The sequence below is a fragment of the Saccoglossus kowalevskii genome, chromosome 6 (assembly GCF_978046115.1).
Source record: "Saccoglossus kowalevskii chromosome 6, keSacKowa6.1, whole genome shotgun sequence".
NCBI classification, from domain to species: domain Eukaryota; kingdom Metazoa; phylum Hemichordata; class Enteropneusta; family Harrimaniidae; genus Saccoglossus; species Saccoglossus kowalevskii.
Window position 1 is genome coordinate 25456572 of NC_140646.1, and position 21942 is coordinate 25478513.

Sequence of the window (21942 nt, forward strand, 5' to 3'; positions counted from 1 at the left end):
CCAATATCGATTGGGTCGCAATCCCTGTAGCTATTGCCTAGATAAATAGTTATAGGTTATCATCACCGATTCTCATCGGAGTGATTTACGTCTCAAATTTTGGTTCCCCGGGTGCCTCGAAATAAAAAGAGCCTATCGAACCTATATTTAGTTGGCCCTGGATGATCCCTGAACGACCCCGTTTATTACCTTGTTCAAGAAGGGCCTGACGTCAATAAAAAAAAAACACTTTTGCACAGCTTAAAACATAGTTTTATTGTAATGTGAATTCACTGTACGAAAATGTCAATGGTTTCGTTCAATTAAGTGTTCTGCAATTTGTGTTCGATATTGATAAACAGTTTCTCAATATGTAGATAGTTGGTGAAACAATTTATATATTAAATAGGGTTCAATTTTTTTTATTTATATTATTAAAATATTTATTAACAAAAAACAGGTTTTTCATAGAAACAAATACAATTTGTGAACAACTCAGTAAATGAATATAATTATTCATATGTTGGTGGTTGTCTAGGCAAATCGTTGGTAAACCTTTTTGATAAAGCATGCTAGATTCAACAGAGTTGGAATCAGTAATTGTAACTACATCATCAATATATATATATATACAAGTAACCTGTAGAATGCTGTGTGGGTAATATTTTTATATTGATTTTTGTTGCATTTGCAGCAAATAGTTACCAAACAATGAGAAATCTATAGGATTGGATATACCTCTCAGCTGGCTTCACATGCATAGTTCAAGACTGCCTAACCGGTGCTTATACCAGGATTTAGTTGCAGCACTGTGGTCTGTGGTTACAGCTTCATTTTCCGAGTAATCACAAGAAATTGACATTACAATAGAAAATAAAAAACTGGCACTCCCATACAATTAATAGCAAGTGAAATTCCTGGAATTGAAACATAGATTCTGAAGTCACTGGTGTAGGCATTGAATAACTTCAAGTTGGCATAAAGACGAGGTAGTTTATTTAATCAGTGCTGAACTAGAGGTTGGAATCATAATTAATTTCGTTGTCATATAAATTGTTTATTTAAATTTCTCCTGAATTCAAATAGAATACACTGGTGAAAGGATGTTTTTGAGGTGTGGTTACATTGTGTATGGAGTGGTAGGGTTGGGTGTCATATAATTTTTTCATTTTCAACTCTCATGAAATCACACAGAATTTCACTTAATTTATTTTCGATGAAAAGTTTTCAAGCATACGGTGTGAATCAAATTTTCACTGTGCTGTGTCAAGTCTCAATAGAGTATGGGGGAAATGGCATTTTCACTGGAATTTATTTTAGCGGAAAAATGTTCACAGTGAAAGGAAGTATTCCACATTATTACATATATACTGCAGTTTATTTTGATTCGTCCCTGAAATCAAAATCGGTACTTCCACACCCCATATGCAAATGAGGTCTGAGAGCGAATAAAGTAGTCCGTTCAAGAGTAGCGTTTTTCGAAACATAGCAGAAATAAACAATATTTAGAAGTACGATACTTTACGTTTGGGTACATGAATATATTTGCCGAGTGAAATGAAATTTGAACAACAGTAATGGTACTTCTAAGCAGTAACTTATTTTGACTAAAACTAATTTGCATATCACCCATGCAATGATGTTTTTGGTATTTTCACGGTCAATATGCAAATGAACATGGTATTGGCGATTCGCTCCACTTGGATTGCCCTTAAAATCACTTTAATTTTGTGTATCTGTGTGTGATTTCTAGTGTTTTCACGTATTAATTCTTCTGTGATTTGTTTGGCTTGGCCGATTTCGCTCAAACTTAGCAGGTAGGTCACACCTTCACCCTAGTTATCAGGAAATGTATCTCCTACAAATTTTGGATACAACACCTCAGACATAGCTCATTTTGCTCAGCTTGAGTGTGGGCACAAAGTTACTATTGGTAAAATCTGAAAACAAATTCTGACCACCGTTTCCATGGAAACAGCCAACAACTGAATTTTTTAATACCTTCACGCCAAATGTATCACACCCTACGTTTCTATGATTAAAAAGCATGGACGTAGCTCATTCTAATCCGCTTGAGTGTGGGCAACAATTTACTGAGATTTTTTTTGGCCTGGCTAATTTTGTTTATAATTGACAGGCAGGTCGTACCGTCACTAATTGGCAAAACACAGCTACTGGTCCTGGTCCACAGCTACCATGGCAACAGCCAAAAACTGTTTTTTGAATACTTTCGACCCCAAATTTATTACCTCCCACTAGTCTTGTATTCATGCCTTTTATTTTGGCTACGTTGCACACCGGTAAGAGATCACCGACGCCGACATTGTTACACTGTATCAACGTAATCCCGACGCAATTTTGAATGAACTGTAAATGCTGCCTGCAATCTAGAAAATACTATCGGTTGGAAATAATAAATTTAAGGGATTGTTCAGTTACTCTGGCCTGGGGGGGGGGGTCGGCAGATTCCATTTTGTCAGCTGTAAATCTCAGTTGACCCACCCCTATCAACAAAACAAAGTGGGCGACCCCCTAACATTATATTTTAAAACATGCTGACCCCCCCCCCCCGAAAAACAAAGAAACATTAACAGTTTTGGCTCTGACATGATTACAAAATGTATGATGTGCATTGAAAATATCGTGGTTTGCCGTAATTTTTAGTGTTTGCATTTAATAGACCAGTCATCTTAGGAGGGGAGGGGAAGCATAAAGCTATAAAAGGGCTACAGAAAAGGCTGCAGAAAGTAGGGAAATTTATGCTGTTAAAGATAGTAAATAAAAACAAAGCTGTGGAGTACTCACTAGATAAACGCCCTTATAAGATAGGAAAAGAGGATTTGAATCTAGGCGGTTTGAAAACTAATTTGGATTTAATATATCTTTCATATCTTATAGACCAGGAAAGCTTTACACCTGAAGCACAGTCTGTGCTTATGAAAACAAAGGACACTTTGATTTTTGTATAAATTTGTGTTGGATTTTGGTATTTTACAGAGCAAAATATGCATATTTAAAAGTTAAAAAAACAAAAAAACTATTTATTTATATACATGAATCCATTTAACTTTTTTGATTTGCTGAACAAAAACTGTCACTGCTCTTTGTACTAATTGCTGTGTTTTTCCGTCTCCAGCTACAATTGGATAAATCCAGTAAATATCTTATACAATGGTGACTTCAGACTTTAAATAAAATAATCTGATATCGCATGGACTTGGGATGTGTTCAAAACTTAACTGTATAATTGCATGGGGCTCTGCCGCATTGCATAATCTGTTAGTTATTTGTCAACTTCAACCCCAAAATATTTAGCCTATAACATTTTTTGCATCAACAAATGTATAGGCAATATGGGCAATAGTTATTATTAAGAACACATTTGTACGATTAACTTTTTAATCTATTGTTCTGAAATAAAATTTAAAAAAATATATGCATAAGCGCGTGTGTGAATTGTGGAAAACAGGGTGACCCCCCCCCCCCCATTCGCAAAATCAAAAACAGGGTAACCCCCCTACTGATCCACCCCAGGCCGAAGTAACTGACCAATCCCTAACGACAGCATACGTCCTAGCAATAAAATAAAATGACTTCTAAGGACTGAATGTTTTTTTGCGAACTTTGTATACGGTGCCCGGTTTTAGTTATAAACCGACGTTAGCTTCACGTTCATGTCCTACCATGGCAACAGCCGAAAACATATTGCTAGTTTTTTTTTAGTGGAGTGGATCGCCAACCGGCTTGTTTTCATTGGCAAAATCGTTCAGCAACATGTTTGGCATATTAGGTGTACATCACATGGACTACTACGATTGAGAGAACTTTATGTATGTTGAATGAGTTTTATAAACCCCGAAGGGCTCTTGGAAGATCCACCCGCAGTAAAATTAGCGATTGCCATGGAGGCGCAACCATCAACATCAAAATCCCAGGATGTTTCTGCTGGCGACGTTACCCAGTTCCAAATAAAGATCACCAACGCCAAATAAGCAACATTTTAACCGGTAATCAAGATTAATTCAATCCACGGCTAACAAGCAACATCACAAGAGAAGTTGTAGCGTGAAGCTCAGCGACTACTGCTGACAACGTAAGACATGCTTGCGTGCCTTCACCATTGTATTCAAAGGAATCACGTGGTGTGCCGTTCTCTTTCAAACCCGGGATTCGATCAATAGGGGAGTTTCAGTAAAAAAACACATTGCAAATCATGCAAATTCAACATTTTCAAACCAGTATACTAAAACAGAAATGCTCAGCGATGCAAAAGAAGGATAGATGTTACTTTTCATTATACACATCTCTGTTGATACAATCCCTCACATATTCTATTCCCAGTTATACCTGCGTAAATGGATTAGCCTCTTTTGATGTTGACATTTAGACTAAAATCACGTGACAGGCTGTTAAAATTGGCTGTTGCATACACTTTCGCCGGTCTGGAAAATGTGTTTAGTTAGCTCTCATTCAAGTAACAATGCAGATTTCCCAGTGGGAGTGAAACTATTCGACTCTGCCATTAAAAAATAGGGGTGTTTTGAGCAAAAAACGAATAACCCTGGAGTGCACACAACACACTGAATTTCGGAACAAATCTTGCATTATTTACAGCAGCAGAATACCACAGAAATATCAGACGAAACATGAAAACACTATATATATGTATTTCGGCCTGAACCCTCTCAATTGTAATTCCAGGAATTACCCCCCATATGTGCAACCATTTTCCACCTTGGTAATACCCAAGCCTGAAAACAAAATCTTAATACCACGCTGAAGCGTTTAGTAATAATCACACGGCACGCACGTAAAACTTAAATACAAAACTGATCGGCATATACAACCAATCCCATAATAAAAAGGGCCACCAGAAAATAGTTTGTCGCTTAACGTTTTTTTCGAACTTGAGGCATTCCGGGTACTTGTGCTGGGTAATTCGGACCACCAGGGCCAGCCATAACTCCGGGATAAACTGAGGGTGGTGCAGAAGAATCGACAAATGTATTCGGAGACGAGGTAACCATACCATGACCAGTGGTTTGATCGACGCCAGCAGTGTTTTGCTGGGGCATAACCATTATAGTCGTGCTGGCGGACGGTGGTTCCCTGAACTGGGATTCTAAAATACCACCACCAACGTAACCTGCTATGGCAGCTAACCAGGCCAGAACAATGGAGTAATCCAGCTTGTATAAGATTAAAAAATCATTGACGGCACTTCCGATTGTATATGCTATGGTTCCTATGACCACCAGGGAAGCTATTAAAAAAAAGATAATATCAATTCTATATACATTTCCCGTACACAGTAAATGAAGCACTACACTTCGCTTTGCAGGTACACTTTGGTTTTCAATTTGCGAGCTTGACAACTATTCCCCACATGTAAATACTGCTGCTATATGAATTTATATAAATGGCTGCGTGAATGCACACACTATTTCATTTTACCATGTTTCCCCATGTTAAAGTTTATCGAATTCAGACATCTTGGATTTGAAGAATGTATTTGCTGCTGATCTGCACTGGCTCGGAAGATGAATTCTGATTGGCTAAAAAAACAAAAAACTTGTGGCGTTGAATGCACGTTCATTCTCAGTAATGTTATGCAAATAAGAAATTCAAACTAGCTAATCATTTACAACCTTCCGAGCCAGTGCAGATTAGCCCTGTATTTGAATGACGTTGCCATGACGTTGGCCTGTTTCAAATTAGTGGAGCTGGTCTTATAAGATGTTATAATCAGAATAAATGGACTATCCTCCCCGAATACATACGATTGCTTGTAATATCGCTGATTTGTATATGTGACGTACCTGCTACCAGGACTGCATGTGCCGTCTTTCTAACCTCGTTCTTCCCTATTTGATCTACTTTGCCAGAATACGCCACGGCAGGTACTATGATGGTGACACACCCAATAATACAGGCTGATATCATACAGAATCTGGTAATATGTACATATACTGGAATGCAATTAGATATGAGTATTATATAAATAAATCGTTTCTGCTCAAGAATGCTGAAGCGCGGTTGGTCGTCGCGCAGCGCGTGTTCGAATTTCATGTAAATAAACAATGTATTTTACACGCGTTGTATACGTCGCTATGAGTCCCATATCGAACAGGACGCGGCACGACGACTGCCGCCCTTTAAACAATAAAGTTAAAGCGCGGTGGTCGTCGCGAAGCGCGTGTTCGAATTTCATGTAAACAAACAATGTATTTTACATGCGTTGTATACGTCGCTATGAGTCCCATATCGAACAGGACGCGGCACGACGACTGCCACCCTTTAATATTAAAAACGTAATAAAAATTGTGCATACCGGATACTGGGAATACACTTCCACAAACATCTTCTACCCCTGGGGAACTTGAACACACCACAAATAACCCGATTTGAAGGCTCACTGGTCCCGATATCCAGTGAGGTGTTGCTGTGCTCACGATGTATAACAGAGCGGCCAGGGAAACTAAAGCGTAGCCGACCACCGATAGACGCAGTTCGCTCCAATTGTGCTCTCTCAGAGGCTTGCTATCCATTGTGGAATCCTTGATTGATCAACAACAGTAAATCTCAGTACCTACTCAGTTACTCTGCAGAATGGGACTGTTAGGTAAAGTCTGTAACATGCGAGACCTGATCTTCTGAACCGCGTTGCCTAATTGTACGGTTAAGGTATCCCCGGCAACAAGACCACGGTTCTACGAATTACACAATTCACTCTAACAAACAAATGTCGCAATTACTCATGCGTGTATTTTTGTTACCCTAGTGATCATCATTGTTAGTTGTTTACTGAAGCCATGTCCTGATAACATATCCGCCACCGCGTAAACACGGTCTGAAAGCATATGTTATTTAAGAATGATTAATGCGAATGCACTCAACTGCAACACTTTTGAAATACTACAATGCACACGTAATAGTGCCCAGCGCAGTGAACAACACACGCCTTTCTTCGAACTAATAACGCCCCCAATAATGAAATGCGACAGACGTGAAACTTTAAATGAATTTCTGGTGATGACAGTTCACTGTAGAACGTTATTTTGCACTATGACTACTATGATGTGTACCATGTTATACACGTGCACACTAGCTATACACATTACGTAAATAATAATCGACAGGATGAAATAATAAAAGTGAAATGAAAGTAAACATGCACTTCGTGCGTGACTAGAATCGACGCTCGTACGACACTTAATCGCTTAACTTCACGTCACGACACGTTTTCTTCGTTATTCAGCATCTTTTCGGGGGTGGCCGAGACGGAGACGTGCTTACTTTGATTTGACATGGTATTTACATTACCGTCAGTTCAGTGGTATTTTTTTATTTACTTAGTATATCAGCAGGTATTAAGAATGTAGTATTACAGTATAACTTGCGCATCGCGTTATACACATTGGGTGTATATAATTGCTCGGTGTATCACAGTGCATTGCTTTACGCGATAGTGTTCAAATATCAGTGGTTATAACTTCAAGGGCGGTAGTCCTCGCGCCACGCATGCGCGAGATATATGGGTCTCATATAAACAAAGATGGCGACTTTGACTGTTGCGCATACCAACGAGTAAAAACTGAGACGTTATGACACTTTAATTATGTATTTTTAGGTAGTTGGAAGGTATCGAAGTATTTACCATCGGTAATCAGTGCAAGTCGCTCCCAGGAAAAAACCTCATACTTGTGATTCCATTAAAAGAGCTCATCGGATTGTGGGAAAATCAAATGTCGAACACGCGCAGCGCGACGACTGCCGAACTTTGAATGATCAATTGCCCCCTTCTGTATGAAAGTGTTGAAACAGAGTTTTGTTATTTGGCAGTTATCCAGGGCTTGGGTAAATTTTTTCACTTAAGTTCATTACATGCTTTTTTGACTTTTTTCGTTTTGTATTGTATACTCGCAGTAAAGTCTCATGGGAGTCAAATTTGACCTATGACTGGATACATTAAAAAAAACAAGGACCGTGTTGTTTACATTAAAATAAAAAAGGCCTGTTAGAAAAACAAGACATTGAGCGGTTACCCGGCGACAAGTTTAGGTATAACAACCCTACTTCAAGAGAATCGTAGACAACAACCACAGTTTCATGAATTTTATGGCAGTTCCCACTTGCCAGGATTGTCTTCGGTATACGGCGCGTACTGAAAAACTGACATACAAACAAACTATAGTTGGTCGAACGCAAACACAGTGGCGGTGGCACGGGGGGGGGGGGGGTCGGTAGAGCGGGCGGTCGCCCCTCGAAAAAAAATGTTGCGCCCCCAGAAATTAAGCTGAAACCTTTTGTGTCAGCAAAATTTGCCCCTCAAAATGCAGGAAATAGCATTTCAGAGGGTATAGATTTTAACATTTTAAGCGGGAGCATGCCCTCAGACCCCCATGATAAGGTCGAGCTTTGAGTGCGAGGGATGGTGAGCAGATATCGCTCCCATGCAAAATTCCGTGTCGCCGCCTCTGAGACACCACAGTCGTTTACATGTCACAGTGGCCGTTCCTTCGGCGTATAGCAAGGAGCCCAGGGCAGCTAGGAGCCACCGCATAAAGCATGGGTCGGTCTGTGCAAAATATTGAAAATCCTAAAGTCTTATCAATTCACTGTTCTTACCACATAGACATACCGTAAATACAGTTGCTATGTTTTCCAACTGTGAGCATACAGCTTGCATCAATATTTCATGGCTGTGTTTTTTCAGTGTTGTAAAAATAAAAAAATAAAAAATAATAGATTGGATTGATGTAATTAGTTGTTTTTTGTCCTCAACTAACAGTTTGTAAAATGTCAGCTAAATCTCTGTCTGGCAAGAAATTCTTCTATTGTAGAGTTGTGTCCGTGGTGTGGTTATAACGAACAAAGTGGGCAATACATTGAAGAAAATATCTTTAGTATTGCCGGAGACGGCGCACTTATATATATACGTTGGCTAAATATACCTAGTAATTGAAATCTATTGAAAAAATTTAAACAATTAAAATAAATAAGACGGCAACAGCAGATGACGGTAATTTTTTTCGCAGAGCGACGAAAGACACCTGGCTACTACAGTGCGTTCAGTCTAAGCTTGACAAATAGGAAGATGGAAATACAGGCATGATTTCATCAACACAGATGAAGTTTGAGTGAGCGCCCTCTCATGGCGTGAACTTTGCATATCTACTGTCAGTCGTTCTCATCTATGTTCTCGATAATGTATATCCCCATAGTTCCAAATTAGTAACAGGTTTATTTTATTTTATTTTTTTTAAATAATTTTGTTTATTTCTACTATATACAACATTACAAAACCCCAAAGAAAAACACAAGGTCACAGTAAAGCACATATCTATTTGACGACAGATAACGAGAAATTAACTTTAAAAAAAATAACCAAAACTTGCTACAAGCATATTTAATATTTAATATGCACTATGAATTTTTGAGTTTCAATTTTAATCGACAATTCCATTTGCATACTTAATTTCGATTTCTTTGCTAATATCCAGGTAAATGTTCATCCAAATGATACCAAAGTTGTTCTTAACCGCAACTTATAAAATTTGCACTATGTAATTTTAACTATATAAACACTACAAAACACAAGGTCAAAAGAATGAAGTACATACCCATTTGACAACAGACAGATAAAGAAAAATTGAATTTAAGAAATCAGATTTTTTAAATTAGTGTGCGATTTTAAAATACAATAAAGCTTTCTTCCATTTATCTATAAACTCTCCATATTGTTGGTTTGTTTTTGCCATACGTTTTTCCAGGTCTATTATTTGTTTTATACTCCCAATATAAGTATTACAATTTGGTTTGAGATTGTTAAATCTTACTCTGTACAATTCATATTTTCCAAGTAGTATTAGATGCTCCCACAAGGCCTTTGATTGAATTCCTTATATAGTATTGAAAATGCTATGGCAGATGCTTTTTTCAAATTTATTAGTTTTCATATCGTTATAAAAATGTTGACATTTATATTTTGACAGTTTAGAGGTTACATTCTGTCTCACGGGTAAGATGTCACTTTTTACATTCTTTTTCCATTGGCTGGGTATAGAAGCTATAATGCTATTGTAAGTGAGAAAATCGACTTTTATATTATATTTACTTTTAAATTGATTGTAAGTTAGGATATTTCTGTCATTGTCAACCAAATTGCTTATGAATTTTACTCATCCATTTACCCAGTCGCGATAGAATACATACTTTCCTCCCACGAGTATATTTTTATTATTCCACTATTGACTGCCAAGTTGATAAGTCAAGGGTTTCTGATTCCTCGTCTTAAACGTGCATTTAAGAAGTTTTTTGGTCACCATCATGATTTGGTGGCTTCCTATGGGATTTCTGTCTGTAACAGGGTTGCAGTTTTGTTTGGTGATTGATGTATGTGGTCATGTTTGTCCTTGTGACTTGGTGTGGTTGTTTGTCCAGTGAACTTGGTTTGGCATTTGACATTACTTTGAAACATCACGGCGGGTGTGGCATGCCAGCAGCAGATGCTTACCCTTCACGTACACCTGGTCTGACTCCCTTGTGGGGGTTTGTGATGTTCCGGTTCCATCGATTTTGTCAGTATATTTGTTTCTAGACTACTGATATTTGGAGAATGGCTTATTGGTACTACTATAATTATTCAAGATCCATCATTTTTACACCACCTTGTGAATTGTCTCCAAACATAGTTGAATTTTCAACATGATGCTTTTACCTCTCCACAGAAAAGAACTGGCTTGTTTAACTACTTGGATTGGTACTGATAAACTATTCATAATGTAGATTAATTGGGATGCAAGAAAGCACTTTCCTAAAATAGCTTTTTCTTGGATGGTCAATTCCCGCGATTTTCAAATGTTTAGTTTATTTTTCATTTTTTGTAGATTATTTGTTGGTAATAGGCCCCGTGGAAGCTCCCGTATCTGTTTTATCTAAGTTGAGCGCTAAAATTGACAAAATCTTTAGAGAAACTATAATGAAAGAACTATCTCTAAGAATCAGTGTTGTATCATCTGCATAAGCAGTATAATAGTATTTTTGTTGACGACCAGAGGGTAAAATAATATCTTTAACTAGGTCGTTACTTCTAATATGGACAGCTAGTAACAAAAAAGTGCAGTTGACAGAGGGTAACCTTGTCTTACACCTTTATGCAGATTGAACCACCCAGTGCTGGTACCCCTATTGATTACACAACTTTGAATGTGTAACTGGTTTATTGTATTTCATATATTTTAATATTGAGTACGATTTAAACATACATTTAGACCTTTGTTCGACATGTAGGAAATCGACTACGTCTATGAGGATTAAGCACAAACCAAATGTGGCTCAAAGTACATGCGAGAGGTTGTTAATTGCCAGAGACCAATAGCATGCATGCGAGCAGAGATAAACAACCTCTTTTTAAAATGCATATGTGTGTGTTTGTTTTGACATAATATCTCCTACGCATACTATGAAGGTGCAGAAAGTAAACACTATTGCCGTGTTTTGGATAATGTTTGTCAAAAGTGGAGAATGTAATATAATTACTAGTACTGACTGATTGATTTCATCGCAAATCACATACACCCATCGAAAATATAAGTGAACATATACAGTACAGTACAGGAATGGTTGTTGTCCTTATAAGTTTGTCTTATTTTAATACTGACAATAGACCATTTTATTTGATGCCGATTTTAATATTAAATACCTGTTACCTCATAATCCAGCATGTAATACATCCTTCTTTATTCGTTACCGAAAACACTATTGTATTCATATCCATGGTACAGGGCCTTGATGCTCAATAATGGGATACATTATTGCGAATACTCTGCACTAATGACGTCATAAAATTCACTGGCATTGAAGATGCTATGATATAATTCGGGATAATGAATTGTAAGTGTAACACAACACAAGTGAAAAAACAAGGGGACGACATAACATCACATCCTGTCCAACTGAGCATTTATTGGGATGCTCCTGTCGGGGTTCAGGATTAAAAGTCAACGTAGATATAACTGAATCAGTTTGATTGGAGAAGTGTAAGGAGCGAATGCAAACTATGTTTGGGATGAATTGTCCCACCACGTCTACAATTTTCAAAAATAATACCTACCTGAAAATATTACCAAACCGCTGGAAAATTTGAAAATACTCAACTTGCAGAAAACTTACACTGTTCACAAAACTGTCATAATTTTCATGTATTATGAACAGTACATCTGTACCTCTAAACGAAATTAGAGAAGTGAACAAGATTTTGTACAACAAGAAAGAGAGACACAATCGCAAGAAAGATTATGATAGGCGGGCTGGGCAGTAGGAGGGGAATATTCATATTCATTTACTACATTCATTATGCATAGGGTTTTCAGGAAAATGACAGAAGAAGGAAGAAGAAGGAAAGACTTGCAGTCTTTAAGTGTAACTAGTTTAAGACCAGACTGTTTCCAGTATGATGAAATTGTTTGCACGTATCTGTTGATCGACTTAATTAGTTGATTACTAGCGAATGGCTGTGTTATGTCTGTCATCGTTTAGGCCCATTTGAGGTTCTGGACGGAACTTGGCTCAGTGATTTGGAACTAATTACGATATAACCGTCGCTATTCGGACTACTATTTCTGACCATTTGGTATTCGCAATTATTAATGTAATGAACGATTAATCAAAAGATATGCTTAGTGTGATTGGCTTTATGATTGAAGGTTACGCCTTAGAGTCTTTTTACTGCTTTGTAATTGGTTAAGGTTTTGAAAATGAATAAAGTTGTTTGAGTTGGTCTTTGCGAATACACCACGAGAGACGCAGTCTTGGAGAGGCTAGACGAGTCTTGAGACGCAGTCCAGTCCTGGAGAGTCTTGGGACGAGTCTTGAGACGCAGTCTTGGGCGAGTCTTGGGTCAGCCTTGCGATAGTCTTGGGGACCTTTCCCCAGGGCGCTGTATCTTACAGAGTGCTCGACTGACCGACTAAGACGAGAGTTGAAAAGTATTTCGTTGTGCGTGTCTTGTTTGACTGTAAAGTTTAAGCGACTTTCCCGATCCCGTACCTCAAGGGGACACGAGATATAGAGACGAGACGATATTCCCCCCTGATACGTGGTGTGAGAACCCTGGGCATTGCGTCTTACGCACATTGACATCCTGTGAAGAAAAGTGAAATGAAGAAGAGGTGTCTTTCTTGTGAACCGAACTAACAGCTCGATGGCAGAGACGACTCGTTAACCGCGCTTGACGACTAACGCCGTTAACAGTATGGCACCGATGAACAACGCTGAAGACATGAAGACTCCGGAGCCCCTTACGAAGGATGAGTATCGAATAGGACTTGTGTAGCGAAAGACATCGGACGCAAGATGATAAAGAACGACCCGGACTAACACAACGAAAAGCGAAGAGACGCTATAGAGACTTTGAATTAGAACTTTAGCTATTGTATACTGTGTAGAGAATCGCTCGCTGGGCACTGTAACTGACACTGTAACTCAAGACGTTGAACTCTTTTTTCCAGAATCCCAACACTATTTATTGTTCAGTATGTAATGTATTGCTTGCTTTTACTATCGTTTTTCTGAACGTTTTTTTTTTGTGATATTGAATTGTATGTTATTTAAGCGCCCAGATCTTTGTTTGAAATGATATTTAGTGACGTTCGAGGTCCTTTATAACGATTTAAGCGCGTTTCAGTGGACAAGTATTTGCAACATAGTGTTATGAGTTTTGTGAAGTTTTATGGTGTTTTAATGAGTTTATGAGTACGGAATATGATGGGAGGAATGATGCCCCCACGTATTTTTAAGAGTTTTGAGATTTGTCGATGTACAGAGATATCGACGTTTTAAGATTTGTTTTTGTTTACGTGTTGTTTCCGGAATACTTCTGACGCTTTTTGAGTTGAGAGCACCTTTGTAACGTGTTTTAATGTCTTTTTGAAATAGAGGTGGTGCGCCTGTATGCGTATTGTTTGATATCGCAAGCTTTTGTTCATGATTGACCGGATTATATGTAACTTAGTAGTGTCTATCGTTTTAGCCTTTCCCCGTCTTTTTTGCCAGAGGGTTAGATTAACGACTTGTGAGTTCAGTTGAAGTTTATAAGCGTATTGACAGGAGTTTGATTAATAGCTTGTTTATTCATTGTTTATTAGTGACCGCTTTGCAATGTTTTAACCGAGAGACGCATCCCTGGTAATCACGTGATCGTGCTGTCGACGGCCGCGATTGGCCGATCGCTTGGTTACACCGCCACGCCTTAGTTTTTTTGACCTTTTGATATAGAGTTTGTAACCTTAGTAACGAAGACAGTGCAGCGAAGGGTTACCCTCGGCGGACTGTTTGAGAAAAGCGAGTCGATTGGTAGCCTTTCCCTTGTTTTTAGATTCATAACCGTTGATGTTTGAGACATTATAATCATTGTACTTAATCAGTGTGTTTTACTCTTTTGATTTATACCTTTTTATTCCTCAGCTCCTGAGAGCGAGGTTATTTGTAGTTATGTTGGCAATCGCATCTGTGTCTGCGGAAGTACTATGGGAGATTGCATGATGGGAAATAAAGGTTGCTTTTAAATATTAAATATCATGGAATCTGGATGAAATAATGAAAAGAAATTGAACTGGTTTTATTCCTCAGCTCCTGAGAGCGAGGTTATTTGTAGTTATGTTGGCGATCGCATCTGTGTCTGCGGAAGTACTATGGGAGATTGCATGATGGGAGTGAAAATTCTTTTGATCAATAAAATAATTTTAGAAAAGTGAAAACTAGAGTGACTGTGAAATAAAGGTTGGTCATGGAATCTGGATGAAATAATGAAAAAAAATTGAACTGGTATGAAAGGGAGGTAAATGTAGCTAGAATGCAAGGTCAAATTCCGGGGGTCAAAATACGCCACAATGCATTCATTCACAACTATGGATGCAGTAAAAGACTTGATTTGCAGTTTGCGTGAATGGCCGGGAAAAAAACATGCAAATTCTGTGCTTCAGTAACAGTATTTGCTGCCTTTTTGTGCAATGAAAATTAATACAAGAAATGCTGCCAAAAGACATTTCCTTCTAGTAAACAAAACGTTTATCTTGTAAATGTTATGGTTCTGTTACAGCAAATCTCAGAAGTATTGGGGCATCCAATTTGCAAACTCGCTAGCGAATTGGCTAACTGCTTGGCTTTCGAATCTCGCTGGCGCCGATTTGTAGTCGCGTCTATTCGGGGCGAGTCCACATTGCTTAGGTGATATAAAAAGCTTTTACGCGGTTTGAATAAAGAGAAAAGTTGAGAAAATAAATTTTCACATCCAACCGCTAATAATATTCAACCTCATTCGTCATTTTGGAGGTAGCCATCAGGACATCGATTACGAACAGCGAGTTACGAAAACATTGAGTTACAGAAATGACCACGCCCAATGTTTTGAAACCACGCCCACTTTGGTGAAACCACGTCCAAATTGTAACAGGTAATTGTAACAAGTGTGACAGTCGTCGTGTTGCGTCCTGTTCGATATGGGACTCATAGCGACTATACAACGCGTGTAAAATACGACCACCACGCTTTCAATTAACAGTTAACAGAACTTCGAGTTACGGGCACCATACATTTCGAACTTTAAATAACAGTTAACCAAACTTCGAGTAAAGGGCAACATATATTTTTTGTTTTGTTTAACTTTCTATTTTTTTTAACTCGAATTGTAATTAACAGTAAGCAACGTAGATTGTAGTTATTGTTCATCCAGATACTGTCTTTCATTTTTTACCACGCAATGAGATTGTTTGTTTCAACTTTTGGGCTTAGTCCCTGTACATCTTCACAACTTTACAGAGGCCAGAGTCGAGATACCTCCTCATCGGCGTCATTCCATATTTTCATCATCTCAGATTCTCTCTCTTTTATTATATAACAATTCATTGTAAATTAAAAAACCCACGAATGTCTTCCATGTCACTAGTTCAACGTGTGAAATCAGGCAAACATATTTTCAATCTTCACATTACTCGATTTTGGCGCGTTTTGTTGCAATAATAACAGTAACATTGTTGCGATATTACAGACACGCACATGAGTTACCAACTCGAATTTGAATAACTGCTAATTAAAGTTACAAAATTTGAAAGTTACTGAATGTGGACGTGCAACACAAACCAAAATGTATGTTACCCGTAACTCGAAGTTCTTTTAACTGTTAATAATGATTGAATATCGAGTTACAATTTGGGCGTGGTTTCAAAAATATGGGCGTGGTCATTTTTGTAACACGATGTTTTCGTAACTCGATGTCCGTAACTCGAACAATTCAGCATCTCAAGCAGTTTGCCAATTCGCTAGCGAGCTGTCCAAATACTTCTGAGACTTGTAATAATTTTCTAGAAACTGTACAGCAAATCACAGATTTTCATTATTTATTGTCTATAGTTTTTCTAAATTTCAGGTTTTATTGTTCATAATTATTTACAGTAATAAAACACTTTTCCGTTCTGAAACCATTTCCAGTTATTATGATTGGGTACATGCCCCCCCCCCCCCACATACACACGTTAAGACAGGGTGATATGTACGGATATGCGCGAGTATGTTTCATGGGATAATAGGCCACTTCCTTGCTTCAATTCCAACTATATCTCTAGAAATATCATTTGCCGTTTATCATCCATATTTCGATATCAATGTGTCGATTGCGTGCCTGGTAATTCTAACTAACTATTTTTTTTTGCAAAATTTGCCCAGCCTTGCTTCTACCATTCATTTAAGTGAACTCCACATTGTCCTTAACAGTAAAGGGTAATGCATATATATTGTAAATTACACAGAGGTAACACTACAATACATTTCCCTTTACATTCCCTTATATTACATAACAGTCTTTGAGCTGAGGCAGTTATGGTTCTACAACCATTACCAGTTCTCTTGTTACTATTGTATTTAACGTTGAAATCAACAGTAAAACCGATATTACACACGATGAGGTGGATCTGAAAATCCTTCTATCAGCAAACATTTAATGCACTCGGAATATAATGCATATCAAAATAAAATGTAAGATTCAAACCATGGGGGACTATGAACAGAATTCGGGTAATTACTGGGGATCTAAAACACAATCCACAAGTAGACAAAATAAAGCTGATAATACAAAACAAAAACGCTGACAATGTGAAAAAGAAGGGTTTGAAGCAGGAGCTAGTGGGTCAAGTCCTCGCTAGATCTAGAAGCAAGCGAAGTATTGAAGATCATGTACATCTTTTCAATAACTGTAAGATTTACTATTTACGCTGAGAATACCAGTTCAACTGGCAACATCCCCTAGTAAACTGTGCATGATCTTTGGATATCCAGAATATTGCAGACAAGTCAATTTTATCTGCCTACTGGTAACAAAACGCGTTTATGTTGCTAAAATGCATTTACATAAGTATATTCATCTTCTGAATCTATCACATAATAGAAAGCTTTATGGGCAAAACGAAACAATACTATGAGACATTACAACAAATGGTGTTCCCTGGTGCCGTATATTACATGATGTAAATTCAAGATACTGTAACTCATACTTGATCCTTCTTGAAACGTAAATAACAATATATAAAAATAAAACACAAATACTGGCCAAAAAGTAGTGGATGGCGTCGGATCTGTCTTGATAAAGTTGATTATAGGTGCCAATAGGAAACACAAAACAAAACAAGGTGCCATTATTAACGCCTAGACCATTTCCCCTGTGACATTATCACCTATGCCATTTTTACCGTTTACTCTGCCAGACAAACAACTGCATGTGTTCGTATCTTGTTTTTATCTCCATAACGTTCGCTCTCTAAAGTTTTCTGCTGGTCGACTGATAGATGATGATAGTATAGAAATGGTCGCCATTGATTCGTAAGGTGTAAATGGAGTTTGAATATGACGATTAAAATGACTTATTAAGTGTTTTGTTTAAGTTTATGCATACAAGTGTTCTGACAGAAGATTTCGGGGTTATGTTAGGACGAAATTCCATTACAATCGTCCGAATCGCACGGTTTGTTGGCATTGACTCATCGCCGACTCCACCAACCCGAGCGGGATCAGCCTGGGTAAACGCGTATTTTATATTATGATGCTCAAGTTGGAAAAGCGCCCTCTCAAACGATGTGTAACCTAAAGAACAAAGTGTCGGAAATGGCGATACGTAGCACAGTTACTCCAAAAAAAAAAAAAACGGCGCAGCATTTTTCCACCAAGTTCCACAATTGTTTATGCCAACGTTGCAGGCTGTTTGTGGCATACTTCGTCAGCTCTGTCAACTCTGGAAGAAAATTTCACAAGCTCTACTCGATTATTCAAGAGTTGAACTGTTGCACAATTACCGTGATTTTTCACTGTCCTCGTTGCAAAAAACTAGTTTATTCATCTTGTAATGCCTCAATTGCATGGTTTTGGTGATCGCTGAGGCTTTTTAACTTGAAAAGCTGCGTAGGCTGCCATTAAAAACTGCTCTACTGTATTTTGATACAACATAGCTGATTGTATATTTTTGTCGCATCTCCCCTTCCTGTCGTCAAGGGCGCTCATTAAATACACACTGTAGTGGTTCAATCTGTCAAGGGTTAGTTTGGAGGAGTGACCGAAACAAACTTTCCTTGGACAAATAAATTTCCTAAGACCCAACATCAACTGATTCCCCCGGGGGCAGTTGATACATAGCTGGGTAGGGAGGTGCCCCTGAGTGCTCAAAAGTGTGACCATTTTATACCTGGATAGTGGCAAAAAAATATACCTATATTTATACCAAAGTACTATTCCTGTCATCACTGTTTATTCCACTGTTTATTATGCAAAGCGCAGAATCTGCTGGTAGCAAATACAGATCTTAACGGCAGAACCTAGTATTTCGCTTATTACCTAGGGACAAATAAATTTCCTAGGACGCAACATCAATTGATTCCCCCGGGAGAAGTTGATAGATAGCTGGGTAGGGAGGTGCCCCTGAGTGCTCAAAAGTGTGACCGTTTTTATACATCGATAGTGGCAAAATCTATACCCATATTTATATCAAAGTACTATTTCTGCCATCACTGTTTATTCCAAATACAATGTAAAACAGTTACCGTATTTGCTCTATTAAAAGAGCATCTCCAATAGAAGCACTTGTTAGCCAACAGTTGCATTGTATATTGATTTATTAAAATATATATTTTGACCATAGAGGCACCTCTGTCACTTACATAAGAGCATATTATTAACGCAAATGTTGATTTTTTGTTTAATTTCCGGGTTGATGTATATATGAATCTGAGGTGGAGATATTCGCTTATACACGGACCTATGAGTATCCCAAATAGGAAAAATATTACCGATATTTATACATATCTTGACCAGAAATAAGACCGATACTTATACCTAAAAAACAAATCAAAGAAAGCTTAGAAAGAACTCCCATGTGCTGAGAGTATTGGAGACACATTAACAATATTTCGAAATTACTTGTACTTGATTGAGATAGTGATGAAAAATCTGAAAACTAATAATGCAAATCAAAAAATTAATATGAACAGATTTGAATGTAAAACTAACAAGGTCTGCGCAATGTAACAGACCATCTATGTATCAAGTTTTATTGAAATGTGATTGGAACCCAAAAAAATTTTGAATGATTATGCTAATTAGGGAATTAATATAAACAGATTTTAACACCAAACTAATCAGGTTTGTACATTGTCCTAGAGCATCTTTGTACTAAGTTTCATTGAAATGGAATAATTAGTACTTTATATATCAGTGTGATAGCTTAAAAGTGGTTAATTATGTAAATTAGTAATTAATATATACAGATTTTAACCCACAATTACCCAGGTCTGTCTATTTTCCTAAAGGATCTATGTACCAAGCTTCATTGCAATGTGATAATTAGTACTTGAGATATCTGTGGGAAAGCTGAAAATTAACTAATTATACAAATTAGGTAATTAATATGCACAAATATTTATCCCAAAAGAATCAATCTCTGCATAGTTCTTGAGTATCTATGTACCAAGTTTCATTGAAATGTAATGCTTACTACTTGAAACATCAAAAGCTGAAAATTAATTAATTATGCAAATTAGGTAATTAATATGCACTGACATTACCCTAACAACTATCAGGTCTGTGCAGTGTCCTATGACATTTATGTACCAAGTTTCATTGAAATGTGATGATTAGTTCTTAAGATATCAGTGGAAAAACCGAAAATTGACTAATCATTATGCAAATTAGGTAATTAGTAATTAGGTAATTTTTACCAAAAAGTAATCAAAACCAAGCATTAGTTCAGAGCATCCATGTACCAAGTTTCATCAAAATACAATCAGTGGTTCTTTAGATATCAATGGAACAGTCATGGAACAGCTAAAAATTAGCTTATTATCATGCAAATTAGGTAATTAATATGCATGAAATTTCACCAAAACCTAATCAAATCTGCGCATTAGCCCAGAGCATCTATACACCAAGTTTCATCAAAAACTGATGTATGATTCTTGAGATATCAGTGGAACAGACGGACACACACACACACACACACACACACACACACACACCCACACCCACACACACAAACACACTAACCGCAAAGACTCATTTTGTGCTGCACACATGGGAGTAAAAAACGATTAGGCAGGTTCTATGTATTGCCCCCGGGCTGATTCCCCACTTTTAACAACGATTGACAGTTCTATATTATTATTTGGTAGTTACTTTGGTAATTAATTATCTAAACAGGACAGTTCAGTTCAGGAAAACAACATTTGAGATTATGTATGAGTGACATGACCATTTATGGGACTCTCTCAGGGCAGCCCCTGCAAGTTTGTAGACATAATGTTGAAATCATGGATGACAAATCAAAATGTAACAAGTCATTGAAAATGACACAGTTCCCGTTTTTGAAAGTTCTCTTTGTGCTCGTCATATTAAAGCGGAGGGGTTGTCGCGAGCGTGTCCTTGAAACTTGAGTTCCAAGTGGCGTATACAACAGATTACATCAAAACACGTGTTCCGTGTAGTAGTAATATGGCCAAAAATAAAAACAGCCGTTATTCGGCCATCTTTGATCTGTTTATGAAACACACTGATATGTATGATGTATGTGCCAAAAACGAATGAAAACTGACAGAGTACGTCCAAGATACAGCATAAAAAAACAAACAAGATGCCTGCCAGCCGACCATCTTTGGTCCAATTGCGTAATAAATCGTCATGGACATGTATCCTAACATGTATAATATATGTACCAAGTTTGAATGACAACTGACAGAGCATGTCCAAAATACAACATTTAAAAAAAACAAGATGGCTGCCAGTCGGCCATTATGAATCGAATCACTAAACCACTGCATGTGCATATGTCCCACATAAGGTACTAGGCACATGCAAAGAATGAACGGAATCGGTCCACAGGATTCTGAAATAAGACTCTGGACAGACTGATACACGGATGGACGGACAGACTCAGGAACTCACGGACGATCGGAGACATGTATCCTAACATGTATGATCTATGTACTAAATTTGAATGAAAACTGACAAAGCATGTCCAAAAAAGACAACATTTTCAAAAAACAAGATGGCTGCCGGTCGGCCATCTTTGATCCAATTGTGAAATAAATCGTCATGGACATGTTTCCTAACAGGTATAATTTATGTACCAAGTTTGAATGAAAACTGACAAAGCATGTCCAAAATACAACATTATCAAAAAACAAGATAGCTGCCAGTCGGCCATTTTGAATCGAATCACTAAACCACTGCATGTGCATATGTCCCACATAAGGTACTAGACACATGCAAAGAATGAACAGAATCGGTCCACAGGATTCTGAAATATGACTCTGGACAGCCTGACACATGGACGGACGGACAGACTCCGGAACTCACGGACGGTCGGGGACATGTATCCTAACATGTATGATCTATGTACTAAATTTGAATGAAAACTGACAAAGCATGTGC

The 21942-nt window shown here is 37.7% G+C and overlaps 1 protein-coding gene across 1 annotated transcript; it reads right to left on the reverse strand.

The window, feature by feature from the left end:
- Positions 1–229: 229 nt before the first annotated feature.
- Positions 230–6667, reverse strand: LOC146742178 (uncharacterized). The gene is made up of 3 exons (XM_085500261.1): positions 6311–6667; positions 5799–5948; positions 230–5242 (listed from the first exon to the last, which is right to left on the reverse strand). Exons 1-3 carry the CDS (start codon positions 6525–6527, stop codon positions 4869–4871), a joined length of 741 nt encoding a protein of 246 aa, XP_085356387.1. The 5' UTR covers positions 6528–6667; the 3' UTR covers positions 230–4868.
- Positions 6668–21942: the final 15275 nt, after the last annotated feature.

Bases quoted from the DNA above. Each gene is read 5' to 3' on its own strand.
- LOC146742178 (XM_085500261.1), bottom strand. From the start codon at position 6,527: ATGGATAGCAAGCCTCTGAGAGAGCACAATTGGAGCGAACTGCGTCTA. The intron at 5,949-6,310 runs GTATGCACAATT...ATTGCATTCCAG, and splicing joins AAGTGTATTCCCAGTATCCG to TATATGTACATATTACCAGA. The intron at 5,243-5,798 runs GTACGTCACATA...TTTTTTTAATAG, and splicing joins ACATGCAGTCCTGGTAGCAG to CTTCCCTGGTGGTCATAGGA.